Raw genomic sequence first — 14,732 nt, forward strand, 5'->3', positions numbered from 1 at the left:
AGAAGTACCTGACTCCGTGGTATAATTCTGAAACACGTACCCTAAAGCAGATGACTCGTAATCTGGAGAGGAAATGGCGTGTCACAAATTTAGAGGATCATCATTTAGCCTGGAGAAATAGTTTGCTGCTTTATAAGAAAGCCCTCCGCAAAGCCAGAACATCTTACTATTCATCACTGATTGAAGAAAATAAGAACAACCCTAGGTTTCTCTTCAGCACTGTAGCCAGGCTGACAAACAGTCAGAGCTCTTTTGAGCCAACCATCCCTTTAACGTTAACTAGTAATGACTTCATGAACTTCTTCACAAATAAAATTTTTATCATTAGAGAAAAAATTACCAATAATCATCCCACAGATGTAATATTATCTACAGCTACTCTTAGTACCATTGATATTAAGTTAGACTCTTTTTCTCCAATTGATCTTTCTGAGTTAACTTCAATAATTACTTCCTCCAAACCATCAACGTGTCTTTTAGACCCCATTCCTACAAAACTGCTCAAAGAAGTCCTGCCATTAATTAATTCTTCGATCTTAAATATGATCAACCTATCTCTAATAATCGGCTATGTACCACAGGCCTTCAAGCTGGCTGTAGTTAAACCTTTACTCAAAAAGCCATCTCTAGACCCAGCAGTCTTAGCTAATTATAGGCCAATCTCCAACCTTCCTTTCATATCAAAAATCCTTGAAAGAGTAGTTGTCAAACAGCTAACAGATCATCTGCAGAGGAATGGTTTATTTGAAGAGTTTCAGTCAGGTTTCAGAGCTCAGCACAGCACAGAAACAGCTTTAGTGAAGGTTACAAATGATCTTCTTATGGCCTCTGACAGTGGACTCATCTCTGTGCTTGTCCTGCTAGACCTCAGTGCAGCGTTCGATACTGTTGATCATAATATCCTATTAGAGCGATTAGAACATGCTGTAGGTATTACAGGTACTGTGCTGCAGTGGTTTGTATCATATCTATCTAATAGACTCCAGTTCGTGCATGTAAATGGAGAGTCCTCTTCACACACTGAGGTTAATTATGGAGTTCCACAGGGTTCAGTGCTAGGACCAATTCTGTTTACATTATACATGCTTCCCTTAGGCAGCATCATTAGAAGACATAGCATACATTTACACTGCTATGCAGATGACACCCAGCTCTATCTGTCCATGAAGCCAGATAACACACACCAATGAGTTAAACTGCAGGAATGTCTTAAAGACATAAAGACCTGGATGGCCGCTAACTTTCTGCTTCTTAATTCAGATAAAACTGAGGTTATTGTACTCGGCCCTGAAAATCTTAGAAATATGGTATCTAATCAGATTCTTACTCTGGATGGCATTACCTTGGCCTCCAGTAACGCTGTGAGGAACCTTGGAGTCATTTTTGACCAGGACATGTCCTTCAACGCACATATTAAACAAATATGTAAGACTGCTTTCTTCCATTTGCGCAACATCTCTAAAATTAGAAATATCCTGTCTCAGAGTGACGCTGAAAAACTAGTTCATGCATTTATTACTTCCAGGCTGGACTACTGTAATTCATTATTATCAGGATGTCCAAAAAACTCACTGAAAAGCCTTCAGCTAATCCAAAATGCTGCAGCAAGAGTCCTGACAGGGACTAGAAAGAGAGAGCATATTTCTCCTGTTTTGGCTTCCCTTCATTGGCTTCCTGTTAAATCCAGAATTGAATTCAATATCCTGCTCCTCACATACAAGGTCTTAAATAATCAGGCCCCATCTTATCTTAATGACCTTGTAGTACCATATCACCCTATTAGAGCGCTCCGCTCTCGCTCTGCAGGCCTACTTGTTGTTCCTAGAGTATTTAAAAGTAGAATGGGAGGCAGAGCCTTCAGTTTTCAGGCCCCTCTTCTGTGGAACCAGCTTCCAGTTTGGATTCGGGAGACAGACACTATCTCTACTTTTAAGATTAGGCTTAAAACTTTCCTTTTTTCTAAAGCATATAGTTAGGGCTGGACCAGGTGACCCTGAATCCTCCCTTTGTTATGCTGCAATAGATGTAGGCTGCCGGGGGATTCCCATGATGCATTGAGTTTTTCCTTTCCAGTCACCTTTCTCACTCACTATGTATTAATAGACCTCTCTGCATTGAATCATATCTGTTATTAACCTCTGTCTCTCTTTCACAGCATGTCTTTATCCTGTCTACCTTCTCTCACCCCAACCGGTCGCAGCAGATGGCCGCCCCTCCCTGAGCCTGGTTCTGCCGGAGGTTTCTTCCTGTTAAAAGGGAGTTTTTCCTTCCCACTGTCGCCAAAGTGCTTGCTCATAGGGGGTCATATGATTGTTGGGTTTTTCTCTGTATCTATGAAGCGCCTTGAGGCGACTTTTGTTGTGATTTGGCGCTATATAAATAAAATTGAATTGAATTGAAATTGAATTGAATTGAAAAATTAAATTGAATTAGGTTAATATGACATGTTGCATCGAGCACTATGAGTAATCTGGGTGAGTAGAAAAGCACTATATAAGAATCAGTCCATTCACTCTCTGAACAGAGTTTCATCATGTTACTTTTGCACTATTATATTCTGGCACATGTTGTTATTACATGGCTTAATTAAGGTACACATTAGGCTGACATCTGGGCCAGCACAGGTCCAGCAGTGAGTCTGCAGCTGGCCTTGTGCTGGCCCATGTGTGGGCCACCTCTGGAAACCAGATCTGGGCCACCAAAGGGCCGTCATTCTTTGCAGTGTGTGGGCCATACCCATTTTGCTAGGTTACTATAGTAACAGACCTTCCAAAAAGTCTGAGCCCAGGTTTGGTGGGAGAAATTCAAGGATTTTTACTGGATGTTGCATAGTAGTAATGAGCGGGTGTCTGTGACTGCTGAGGCTCATATTGGTCTTGTTAAACAAAGAAACTTCCCGGAGGCCTCAGCAGGTCACAAATGTCTTCTTCACTAAGACATTTGACCAAACTATCAGTACATTTTCCAAAATCTGTTATTTTAATACAACATGAAACAGTACATTGTATTTTGTGAGACAGACGTTCTGTACAAACCAAACACACTTTGGATGGATGATATATGTTTTATTGGTATCTGTCTTTGGAACCTGAAAACAGTTGACAACGGGACAAAAACATGTCAAATTAACCATTAAAAACCTTTAAAAGAGGCCAAGAGTCGTTCATTCAGCTGTGGATCAAACATCATTAGTCATATGTTACATTGTATCTCAGCATTTATCATTCAAACACATTTATTTTCTACAGTTTCTCTTCAAATGAGAGAGCTTCTTTTGAAAAATCTCACTGAGACTAACCAGTTACGTAAAAGGATAATAAATCTGCGAGGATCTGCCCACACTGGATCCCTGGTTCTGTGACGAGAAGAAACGTGAGGCGTCGCTGAATGTTTCCACGCTCGCTGTGACCCAATCAGACGTTCCCAGACGAGCACCTGGACACTCGTGAGCTAAAGGTGATGGATGCAGCTCAAGTTGTTCCACAGCAAACCAGTTCTTAGGTCAAAGTTCTCTTTGTTGGAGGCAAAGGTGGACCTTTCCTGAACTCCACCTTAAGTTCTGGTTAAATTTTACAAACTGGGTAGGATGAAACGTCCGTCACTGGCAGCGAGAACACCGTGACTTTTGTGTGTGTGTGTCTAAAACTGTTCATCGTGATAGAGTTCGATGCACACTGAGGCCAAAAGTCTCACTGCTGTGTCTCTTTGAGATGGGACCTGCTGACGGAGTCACTTACACTCAGAGTGGCTCAAACTGTGGTTCTGGACCCAAAATGTGTCAGTGGACGAGTCTTTTCCCATCAGTGAGTGGCCAGTCTTACCTGGGCTCTCTGGCCATGAAGAGACCCGTTGATAGTTTTAAAACATTCTCTGGTTTTCTGAGATGCTCCGCCCACATCGACCTTCTCATTACAGCTCAAAAGTTCAGCGCAGTGTGGGCGTGGCCTTTTCCCTCCCATGCCTCTCCGCTTTCATCTGAAGCCCCTCCCTCCTGGATGAGGCGCTTCAGGACACTGAAGAGGCGCTGATGGACGCCCCTGCCTCCTCCTCCTCCTCCTCCACCACCACCACCTCCATCCTCCTCTGACTCCTCCACGCCCCCTTCAGTCGCTGAACACTCCTGCAGAGCTCGCTGCAGCTCCACCTGATGGAAAAAGACAATTTCAACACCAACATCACGTCTTAAACTCTCTAATCCACAAAACTCAGGACTTTAACTGCTGTCCTACATTAGATAATTTGCAGTTCATCAGTGTTTGCAGGAAAGCTGGGATTAAAGTCGGCTCGGAGTCGGATTTGATCGCTGAAACCAAATTATTATCCCTCCATCACTGGAATTCCCGAATGATGCTGGTGCCAGTTTCCCTTTCACGTTGGAGCTTCCTGGCTGAGGTTGTATTAAAATTATCTCTGAATCTACAGAAACACTACTGGCTGCTTTGATTGACAGGAGTCCTCCACATGTAACTGTAATTAACCCGGACCTCTGCACTGTGGATGTGCTGGAGCATTTTTAATGGCTTGGTGTGGAGCTGAGAAGGTTCACAGACACAGGAGGACATGCTGGTGTGACAGAGCAGGATGCTGGCGTGGGGTGAGATGGACCTCTGAAGATGTTTTCAAATACATTACCTGCAGAGGGAGCGCTGCTTTGGCCCCAAGCAGCGTGGGAGAAAACCACGGTCTAAAAATCTTCTCACAGATCACCTGAAGACGAAGAGGAAAAAGTCACAAATCACACATCGGACTCTCGAATTAGATGAAAAAGAAGAAGAAGAAGAAATCTGCAAAAAAAAGGGGAAAGCTTCCAAGTAAAGAAAAGTGAAGAAGAAGAAGAAGAAGAGCGCATCAGGAGAGGTAATCACAGAGGAGGAGGAGCAGTGAGTCTGAGCAGCACCTGATTGGTTCATCAGTATGCAGACGACATCACACACACACACACACACACACACACACACACACACACACACACACACACACACACACACACACACACAATGACTTCTTTCTCTCCGGAGATGATTGGCAGGTTGAGGGTCATTGCTGGGTGCGCCCAAGAGACACCTGTGGAGCCTCACTTTGGCCAATGGCAGAGCAGCATGTTGTCAGCATGTCATCATCACTCATCTTCATCTTCTCCTTTCTTCTTCGTCTCTTTGTTCTTCGCCTCCTTTCCTCAGTTTTGGTTCAGTTGTCAGTTCATCTGTTTTTTCTCCTCTTTTGTGTCTTTGTTCCTTTTTCTTCATCACCTGAACTCTTTCCCACTTCCTTCCTCTCTGCTCCGACTTACTCTTATTTATGGTGATAATTGATTTTGTTCTGTCTCTGGTTTCTGTTACTTTCCTTTAAATTTCAGCTTCCTGTCCTCTCTCCTGGGATCCATCCACTCCGTTAGTTTCTAAGGTTCCCGCCTCAGACGCCGCCGTGTTTGCGCCTCCGGTCGTCACCTGTTAGAGAAACAGTTTCCGTCCGTCTCATATTTAAACGTCCTCTTTTGGTGGATGAATGCAGGTATCACGTATCACGAGTCATGTGATACGGGGCGATGAGAGTCCGTCCTGGTGTTGTCACGGCGATGGCGATGGTGACAGAAACGTCGGCTCAGCTTCTGGTGTCCTTTGTCCTCTGAGTTTGACGGGCTGATGAGTCAAAACAACTTCAAGCTAACAACGATCATCATAATACTACTACTGCTAACAATGTAATATAATGTAATGTAATATAATGTAATATAATAATATAATATAATGTAATATAATAATATAATATAATGTAATGTAATATAATATAATAATATAATGTAATATAATGTAATATAATAATATAATATAATGTAATATAATAATATAATATAATGTAATATAATGTAATGTAATATAATGTAATGTAATATAATAATATAATGTAATATAATGTAATGTAATATAATGTAATGTAATGTAATATAATATAATGTAATGTAATATAATGTAATATAATATAATTTAATATAATATAATGTAATATAATGTAATGTAATATAATGTAATGTAATATAATGTAATGTAATATAATAATATAATGTAATGTAATGTAATATAATATAATGTAATGTAATATAATGTAATATAATATAATTTAATATAATATAATGTTATATAATGTAATGTAATATAATGTAATGTAATATAATGTAATGTAATATTAGAATTGGCTTTAATTTTGTGATTATAATTTAATTTAAAAACAATTTAAAGGTAAAAGTAATTTATTAAAAGTAATTGTAAATGATTTAGAGAAATTCTCTAAGTTGTTTCACTTTAACATTATAAATAATAAAAATACTCTCCTAACATCTTCAGTTTAATAATAAAACAATTTTGAACAGCAATGAAACAACAATAACAACAATAATCATAATTCTGTAAATAAGTAAAGAAAGAGAGGAACCACAGCACAGAAACTGCTGGAATAATAAAGATGACAAATATTTTAATGTGAGCCTAAATCATGACTTCGTGCTGTAACTAATTTTGTGTTTTTGTTTCCAAGCAGATGACAAATGTAACTTTTTTCCATATTTAGAGAATAAAAATGTGTCTAATGTGAAGCTGCAGAGCGATGAGCCAGAAACTCCAAATTTATGCAGAAGTTTAGATTTAAAAATGGACTTTTGATGTGAAATACAATCAGATGAAATATTAAGAACATAAATATTTTACTCCCATCAGAGGATCTCAGATGTGAGAGCAAAGGTCACGGCCCCCACACCTCACCGCTCTTTAACAATCATAAACAATAAAAAAGTGAATAAATTCATAATTAAAGTAATAAACTGCATGAATCTGACATATAGATAAATTGTGTCGACTCTTCAGGTTTAATTTGATACAGAAATAAAATCGACAGAAATGAAAATGAATTTTTCAGTATAAAACTTTTCACTTTTTTCTTTAAAAGTTATTTTATTGATCAAATATACAAAATGCATTTAAAAAAGAGAGAAAATCGTTTCCTCAGCAGCAGTGAGCCTGCAGACAAAATCACCTGCACAGGTAAATAAACAGGTTGAAACTCTGCCTGTCAGCAGGATCAGGCCGGTCAGTAATTATCATTCCACACTTTTCCACACGTGTAATTAGACGTTGTGGACGATCGACGGTGGAAGAGGAGAAACAGACCAACCCTGTAATTTTCTGCAGAGCGAGCCGACGGCTCAGCGCTCGCGCCGAGGAATGAAAAACATCCACACAGGTGGACAAAGACTCGGAGAGGAACAAAGACACTTTTAATTTTAGACGCTTTTGTTTCTCAGAGTTCTGCTTAATTATACAAAATGATTTTTATTTATTATAAAACTTTCTCCTTTTAGCCAGTTTATTTCCTCTGCAGACTGAAAGTTTTATTACTCACTATTATTTTACAAAAAACACAAAACTCGTCTAAAACCTGATCATTTTGTACAGTAAATAGATAAAGATAAATAGATACATACGTAATAATAATAATAATAATTTCATAGGAGGGAAAAATAAAAGAGTTAAAGTGTTAAACTGAACGGACTTTGATGGTTTAGTCATGTGACCGCTGCATTTGAGAGAATAAAATCACACCAAATTAAAGTGTCACAATAAAACACATTTTCAGCAGATTTTTACAAAATAAAAGCTCAAAGCTGAAAGTGTCACAGTGAGGTCACAGGGCCTCGCTTACCTGCAGGTTGCTGTTGCTGCGGCGCGGGCTGCACCTGCGTTTGCTCAGGTTACACCTGGACGAGCAGTCGAAGAAGTTGCAGTCGTCGTCGCTGCTGCAGTTCTGTTCCAGGATGTCCCTCATCTTCGGCTCGAAGAACGCCATGTCCACGTCGATCGCCACCACCTGCAGGACACACCAGAGGACACCCGCCCTGTGTGAGCCCATGCTGCAGGATTATCCACACCTTATATTTTCAAAGGTGCAAAACATGACACACAGCCTGGATGTGCTCACGCCATCCCAGCACGCTACATAAATAAAAAACGTGTCCCACATGACGAGCTCAGATCTGCCTGAAATTCTGCCCTCGAGCTCAGAAACCTTCAGGTGCTGCGGCTCTATGAACACGGACTCTGTGGGCTGAACACAAACACAGTGAGGCCTGAAGTTCTTCAGATATTTGGATGTGTGAGCTGTAACGGCAGATTTGGAGCTCTGTAGAAACCAAAAACTGAAGATGCATGAAGTGAAATCCTGCCGTAACAATCTGTGACGGATGCACAGAAAGTGTTTCAAAGCTCAGACTGAAAGGAATGAATTAAATCAGCATCACAAAGGTTTTATAATAACAGAAAACAGGTGGTGTTAGGGTTCATTTAAATGTTTACACGTCATGAAATTATTATAACATTTTAAACTAATCAGAATTTTAATTTGCTACAAAAGAGACGAGAATCCAATAAAAATGAGCCACTGACAATATTCACTCCACTACATTCGATCCAGTTTTTAGGACATGGAATCAAAATAAAAGAAAGCTTCTGATAAATTTCTAAACTACAAAAAGACTCTTTTCGTCTTTATTATTCAAATGAGACTTTACAGAGATTCTTTTGTGCGGAGGAAAAGTGAAAGGAGTTTTAAAGGCCAAATGTCCCCCAGCAGTAAAATATGAAAACATGTTTTTCAGATTTTTCAGATGAGTGATAAAAATCTCACACAGTTTAAATGTGTGTGTGGGCCTCCGGTCACGTTTACTGCAGTGAGTGTTTTTCATCGTCTCAAACTCACATCTTTCTCTCCTGAGCTTGTGAGATTTTTCTTTCATATTTATGACGTCAAACTGAAGTTTGGAGGGTTTTCTTGGAGTAACAATCTGCCGGTCTGTATTATTTAAATCAGCCCTGATGCAGGAGAGACGCACTGACAGGACGCTCGTTTGCTTCTGGACCGACAGAGATGAAGATCTTCCACAGGCAGTTTCATTTTTTTTACAAACAGCTTTGATCATCTGGAACTATTTTCTGCGGTGGATTAATCGTCACGCCGTGCGGTGTGTGTTGATGTCCTGGATTATATTACCAGTTTGTAAGCAGCAGCGTGTCTCTGTGGCACAGAGCCTGGCAGTGCTCGGGAGGTCTGCTGGGAATAATCTGCAGATAAAAATCTCTTTAACCAGATGAAATGACTCCACTCACACCTGGAGTAAACGAGCGCAGGCTGCACGGTGGTTTTACGGTGAGGGCATTATTAAGTGAGGGCAGTTAAACATGTTCCATGTCAGCACTTTGACAGGAAAAACATTAATCCTGCAAAACCGGGAGAACAATTGTGAGCCTCTGCTTTACTTGACTTTTGTTGGCGCTACAAACGCCTCATTTTTTTCCCTTTAACTGCTCATTTTCCAGCGATCAGGGGCTGAACAATGAGAGATAAAATAGCTTAGGCTGAGCTGTGATTGTTGGCTGGAGTCCAGCGCCGACCTGAAGTGCTGCTGATTTAACGACAAACCATAAAAGCTTCAGATAACGCTGAGAAAACAAACCCTGCTCGGTTCCCTCCATCCAGACGCTCCGGCTCTGATTTATGACCGCAGGAAAAACACCAAAGTCCACTTCTCATTCTAGAGTAAGCAAGCTTATACTTTTAATTTTAACATTACAGATATTAATAAAGACGGATGAGAAGTTTGATCACGGGGTGATTAATGGGGACTTGGAGATGAGGACGTCTGGCTCCAGCTCATGGAAAACTTTATTTTTAGTCTTTCGTGTGACTGATGGGCCGAGGATCCATCAGAGGTGACAGCCGCTGGATTTGACTCCAGGCACGAGAACAAAGACGCTGAGATTATTTCATCTTTCTCAGAGTTCGGGGATCTTGTTGGGTTTGAGGGTTGAATGAATGAACAGTCCAAAAACTCCACCCTCCAAGGTCTCCGTGTCCTCGTTCATATCTGGACTGCTTCCAGGCTGGTGCCCGTTCCTGGAAATCCCCTCTGATTGTTTCCCTCAGTGAGGCTGTGAGGCACGACCTCCACCCTGGACTTTATTTCAATGGTGTCCGTCAAGTTGCAGGGCGGTAAATCTCAGCCTTCATACAGGAACAGACTGCCGCACACTGCATCAGTGTGCTCTAAAATCATTGGCCTGCCTGTCAGAACTCTGACAGGTTTTCAGCCAACAGGCCCTCAGACAGGCAGCCAAAATCATCAACAACCCCTCTCACATTCTTCACCCCACATTTCAATGCCTCCCCTCTGGGCGACGCCTCTGCTGCATTTCCTGCAGGACTGAGAGGAGGAGGAGCGCCACCATTGTCCCCAAAGCAGCTCTGCTTTTTAACTCCTGCCGATAAGAACATTTCCCACACCAGAAACATAAACTAGTCTGTTTTTACACTGCTGACACTTTACTCACTTACAGTTATTTATTCACCTTTCAGTCACTTTTGTGTATATACTGTATATTCTGTGTATCTTAATTGCCCCTTGGGGATAAATAAAGTCTTTCTGATTCTGATAATGTGCGTGAACGTCCTCACAAAGACAGAAGTACCCAGGTGTGTGTTTGCACAATGACCTTCTCTCCCCAGCAGCAGCGTCACATCTTCTTCCTTTAGCTAAAAAAATATCTGTTCAAGAAAAACCTCACGTAATCCGCCGTCCAGCATCTGATTTCCATCTTTGCTCTAATAGCTTTCTAAAAACACGTCCTTTTTATCTCTTTTCTCCCAGCTCCCTGCTCTGCTTTCATCCTTCTTACGTTCATTATATCCTCAGCCAGCATTAAAGCCATTCAGCCCTCCTCCGTGGTTTCTGAGTCACTGCAAAGACAAAGCAGAGTGAGCGTGTTCAAAGTCACACCTGAGGACTTACCGTGAGGTCCTTCCTGATGGCAAAGTTCTCCGGTTTGATGTCGCAGAGGTGTAGCTTGTGGGTGAAGTCATTGTCAAAGTGCCACACCATGTCCAGGAAGCTCAGCGCGATGCGGTGCATCATCTCTCGGGCCTTCCACCTGGCTCGGTCTCCGCCTTCACCCTGATCCTGAACCTCAGAAATGGCCACGTCATCCAGGGAAAAGATGTTCTGGTCCCAGGCGTGCCCGGCTGAGAGGTACTCCACAGCGTAGAAGTGACCACAGGAGCCCAGCACCTTGGCCACGTGGGTGCTGAGGTCCTGCAGGACTCTGGAGACCAGAGGGAACAGAAAGCAGATACAATGAGGCCAAAGTGATGTCACAGGAAGTCATCATCAGGACAAACATGGAGACAATAAGCTGAAAACTGATAAAACAAGTGTCTTTACTCAGAAGAAGGTTTAAGCTCCAGAGAAGAGTCCGTACTGGATCTGTTACACTGATCTGTGGACCAGACTCTACCAGAGATATCATGAAGTCTTTCTTCATAACTAAACTCTGAGGTGTTCTGGCAGTATCGGGATGGATGGACACATGGATGGATGGAGGAAGTTGGATAGATGGATGGATGGCCACATGTTGGATCGATGGATGTATGGATGCATGGATGGATAGATGGCCTGTATTTATATAGCGCTTTACTAGTCCCTAAGGACTCCAAAGCGCTTTACATATCCAGTCATCCACACATTCACACACTGGTGATGGCAGCTACATTGTAGCCACAGCCACCCTGGGGCGCACTGACAGAGGTGAGGCTGCCGGACACTGGCGCCACCGGGCCCTCTGACCACCACCAGTAGGCTACGGGTGAAGTGTCTTGCCCAAGGACACAATGACCGAGACTGTCGGAGCCGGGGCTTGAACCGGCAACCTTCCAATTACAAGGCGACCTCCCAACTCTTGAGCCACGATCGACCCACATGAATTGATGTTGGATGTATGGATGGATTAATGGATGGATGGATGGATGGACACATGTTGGATTGATGGATGGAGGAAGTTGGATAGATAGATGGACAGATGTTGGTTGGATGGATGCATGGATGTGCAACCTCGCTCATCTGTGCTTTTGTACCCCTTCACAGTCGCGGTCTGTGCACACAGAGGGTTGCACGTTTCCAGCAGTGGATCCGTCTTTGTGGACCGAGCAGTTTTGGTTCGTTACCTTCTGGTAACTTGAGTTCTTGAACTTGAAAGAATCATCACGGATGAAAATCTGGAGACCACACAGGTGTTTTTATCTGATCTCGTTTATGAGCCATTACTTTACTTCCTGTCTGTTTGGGGGCATGCTGACTGTCGTCTACTCCAGGAAATACAGCAGCGTGTCCTTCACACAGGCTTCCTTCAGTAAAACTAAACTAACCCACTAAGCTGTAACAGCCTCGGCTGTCTAACCACGCACCTCTGTCTCCTCCCTCCTGCTCAGTGAAGGTGAACAGAGCTCAGACACCAAAACACTTGAGTGTGAACACATTAGTACCAGTGATGTAAAATAATGCTCTCTATAAAACAGCCGGTGATGAATGGGTTCTTCTTCAGGTGGGGATAAAATGTGGAAAAGACTTTTAATCAGCTGCAGCTCGATGAGAGCTGATATCAGACTCTGTGGTGTCTCCAGCTCCTCTGTTGTGTCTGACCTGCAGAGCTCCACATTCACACAGCTGCTTTCCTCCATTTGTCACTGCAGCAGCACAGGTCACCTCCGCTCACTGCTTTTACTTTTGGATGCCAGCCTGCCGGTGTCTGAACGTCTCTCAGACTGAAGCTAATTTCACTCGTTTTCTTTTGTTCTCCAGTTGTGCTCATGAAAAATCAGACATTTTAAAAGTGAAACGTGAACAAAGAAGCCAGGACTAAAACGTTTTTTAAATATTCTTTTGGTCATTTTTCTTTAGGGTTAAAACTCAGAGACAAAACATGACATATTTCAGCTGCTTCACAGGAAAAATCACAAAATGTTTTACTTTGAAAGTAAATTTTGTCAGTAAAAATGGAGGTCCTGTCTGTGCTGCCAGGTTCTCAGGTAAACCGCTGAACCTCGAACTCGATTTAAACCCTCGATTAAACAGGCGAGCATCGATCTTCAATAAATGCATCTGTTTATTGGAGCATCTCAGAACCTCAGGAAGAGTCAAACATACTGACACCATCCAAATCCTCCACCTGTTCAGGGTTTACCTGAGGAAGGTGTACTCCTCCTGCTGCAGCAGGGCCCAGAGCGAGGCCAGCTCCGCTCTTGAGTAACTCATCTCTCTGTTTTTCAGCTTTTTGCCCAAAAGTCTGGCCAGGGAGCTGTTGTTCACTCCTCCTCCTCTGTCTGCATCCTCGTTCTCCTCAGCCAGCCCCAGGGAGTTTCGTACCTGAGGTGACAGGAAGTGAAGTTTGACTCATAGAAACTTTGACTCGTCAGCACCAAACTGAAGCCGCTTACCTCCAGAGTGGCGTAAAAGACGACATCGAGCGGGGAGAGCTCTTCGGCTGCGTCCTGTGGGGGCGAGGACAAGCAGGAGAGTTATTTTAAAACAAGCCACCCTTCCGGAGCGAGTGGGCACGAGGGTGGAGACATCACCTGGTAGTCCAGAATTCCCAGAGGCTCGTAGGAGGAGAAGTTCTCCAGCTTGGACTTGAGGATGATGGGGCTTCCTCTCCAGCGCGCCTCGATCACCTTCTTCCCGTTCTCGTAGTAGAGGCAGCGTTTGTACTCGACCAGGCCGAGCACGCACAGGTCCTCGCACATGTCGCCCGTCACCGAGCCCTCGCTGAACTCCAGACACTGAGACACAGAGCAGAGGTCAAAGGTCACTCGTCAACATCTTTTCATTCAGTCTGATAATGTTCCTTTCAGCAGCTCCTCAGTTCCCCTGCAGCGAGCACGCAAAACATTAAAAACCAGCTGTCAGCAGGTTTTACAATGAAAATATTAAAACCCTGAATATTTATTCATGTTAACTAATACTTTCATTTATTCATGAACTTAAATTTATGACTTTAATCTCAGAAAACACAAGATTTGTTTCTGCTCTCTTAGAAAATCTAATTTTTCCTCAAATATTTATGACTTTAATCACACATGGTGTCATATTTTGTCCTAATAACTTCTCAGATATTCTGAGCTTCAGCTTTACTTCAACTTTCTGCTGTAGGATTTCAAAGTAATCTGACTGAACTGTGATGATGGGCGAGAAGTGATGACAACAGTCTAAAGTTTGGTCATTAGTTGACTTTAAAGACCAGGTAGCTCCAAGCCCTCCTGGGTTTTAAATGCACCTTAGAACACACATGCATCAACATTACAATGAGCGGGTGGAGGGAGGTTCAGAGTCTTCTCTCACCCCCATTCTCTGCGACCTGCTGGAGCAGGGGGGGGCTAGGAGGAGGAGTTGGCCGTCCGACTGCGGTCTGGAGTGTGGAGCCTTCCTGCTGCTGCAGAGTCGGGGCGGTCTGCCTCCCCCCACCGCAGGGAAAAGGGAAACACCACCTGGGTCTGGGTGCAGTTCCCCCCTCCAGGGGCAAGGGTACCTAGACCCGGTTTGTAGAGTACGCTTGGGGAGTGTGATCGTGTGTACAGCGTCTCTCTATGTCTGTCTCCACGTTGGTTGAGTGTGGAGTAAGTGCATATGAGAGCATGAGGGTGGGAATGGATGTTTGTATCTGTGTGTGCCTGTATGTCTGTGTCTATATGTCAGGTTGGGTATCAGACGCCACCTCTCTGGGGACATCTCAGGCCCTCCAAGGTTTGGAGGCCTATCTCCACCCACCACCACTTCCCCTGCCAGTGGCGGACTCCCTCAGGTGTCGGTGCGTTGGTGGTTCTTTGTGTCCGGGGATGGGCGTCCAGGTACACACCGGCTCACT

General features: G+C 43.1%; 1 protein-coding gene across 3 annotated transcripts in view; it reads right to left on the reverse strand.

Annotated features, from left to right (window-relative positions):
* Positions 1 to 3,050: 3,050 nt before the first annotated feature.
* Positions 3,051 to 14,732, reverse strand: part of dipk1c (divergent protein kinase domain 1C) — a 43,359-nt gene continuing 31,677 nt past the window's right edge. For 2 of the 3 annotated variants that reach the window (XM_085469111.1, XM_085469112.1), the window contains 7 exons: positions 13,447 to 13,650; positions 13,309 to 13,362; positions 13,056 to 13,237; positions 10,832 to 11,141; positions 7,693 to 7,857; positions 4,633 to 4,707; positions 3,051 to 4,144 (listed from right to left, as the gene is read on the reverse strand). In XM_085469111.1, coding sequence (XP_085325237.1) covers positions 3,917 to 4,144; positions 4,633 to 4,707; positions 7,693 to 7,857; positions 10,832 to 11,141; positions 13,056 to 13,237; positions 13,309 to 13,362; positions 13,447 to 13,650 — 1,218 coding nt within the window. In that variant the 3' untranslated portion in view covers positions 3,051 to 3,916. Of the gene's footprint in view, positions 4,145 to 4,632; positions 5,640 to 7,692; positions 7,858 to 10,831; positions 11,142 to 13,055; positions 13,238 to 13,308; positions 13,363 to 13,446; positions 13,651 to 14,732 lie in introns of those variants that run through there. The other variant, XM_085469113.1, reaches the window with a different exon arrangement.

The sequence above is a fragment of the Copadichromis virginalis genome, linkage group LG9, assembly GCF_057382275.1.
Source record: "Copadichromis virginalis isolate Kocher_CV1m ecotype Utaka linkage group LG9, C_Virginalis_male_GT1.1, whole genome shotgun sequence".
Lineage (NCBI taxonomy): Eukaryota > Metazoa > Chordata > Actinopteri > Cichliformes > Cichlidae > Copadichromis > Copadichromis virginalis.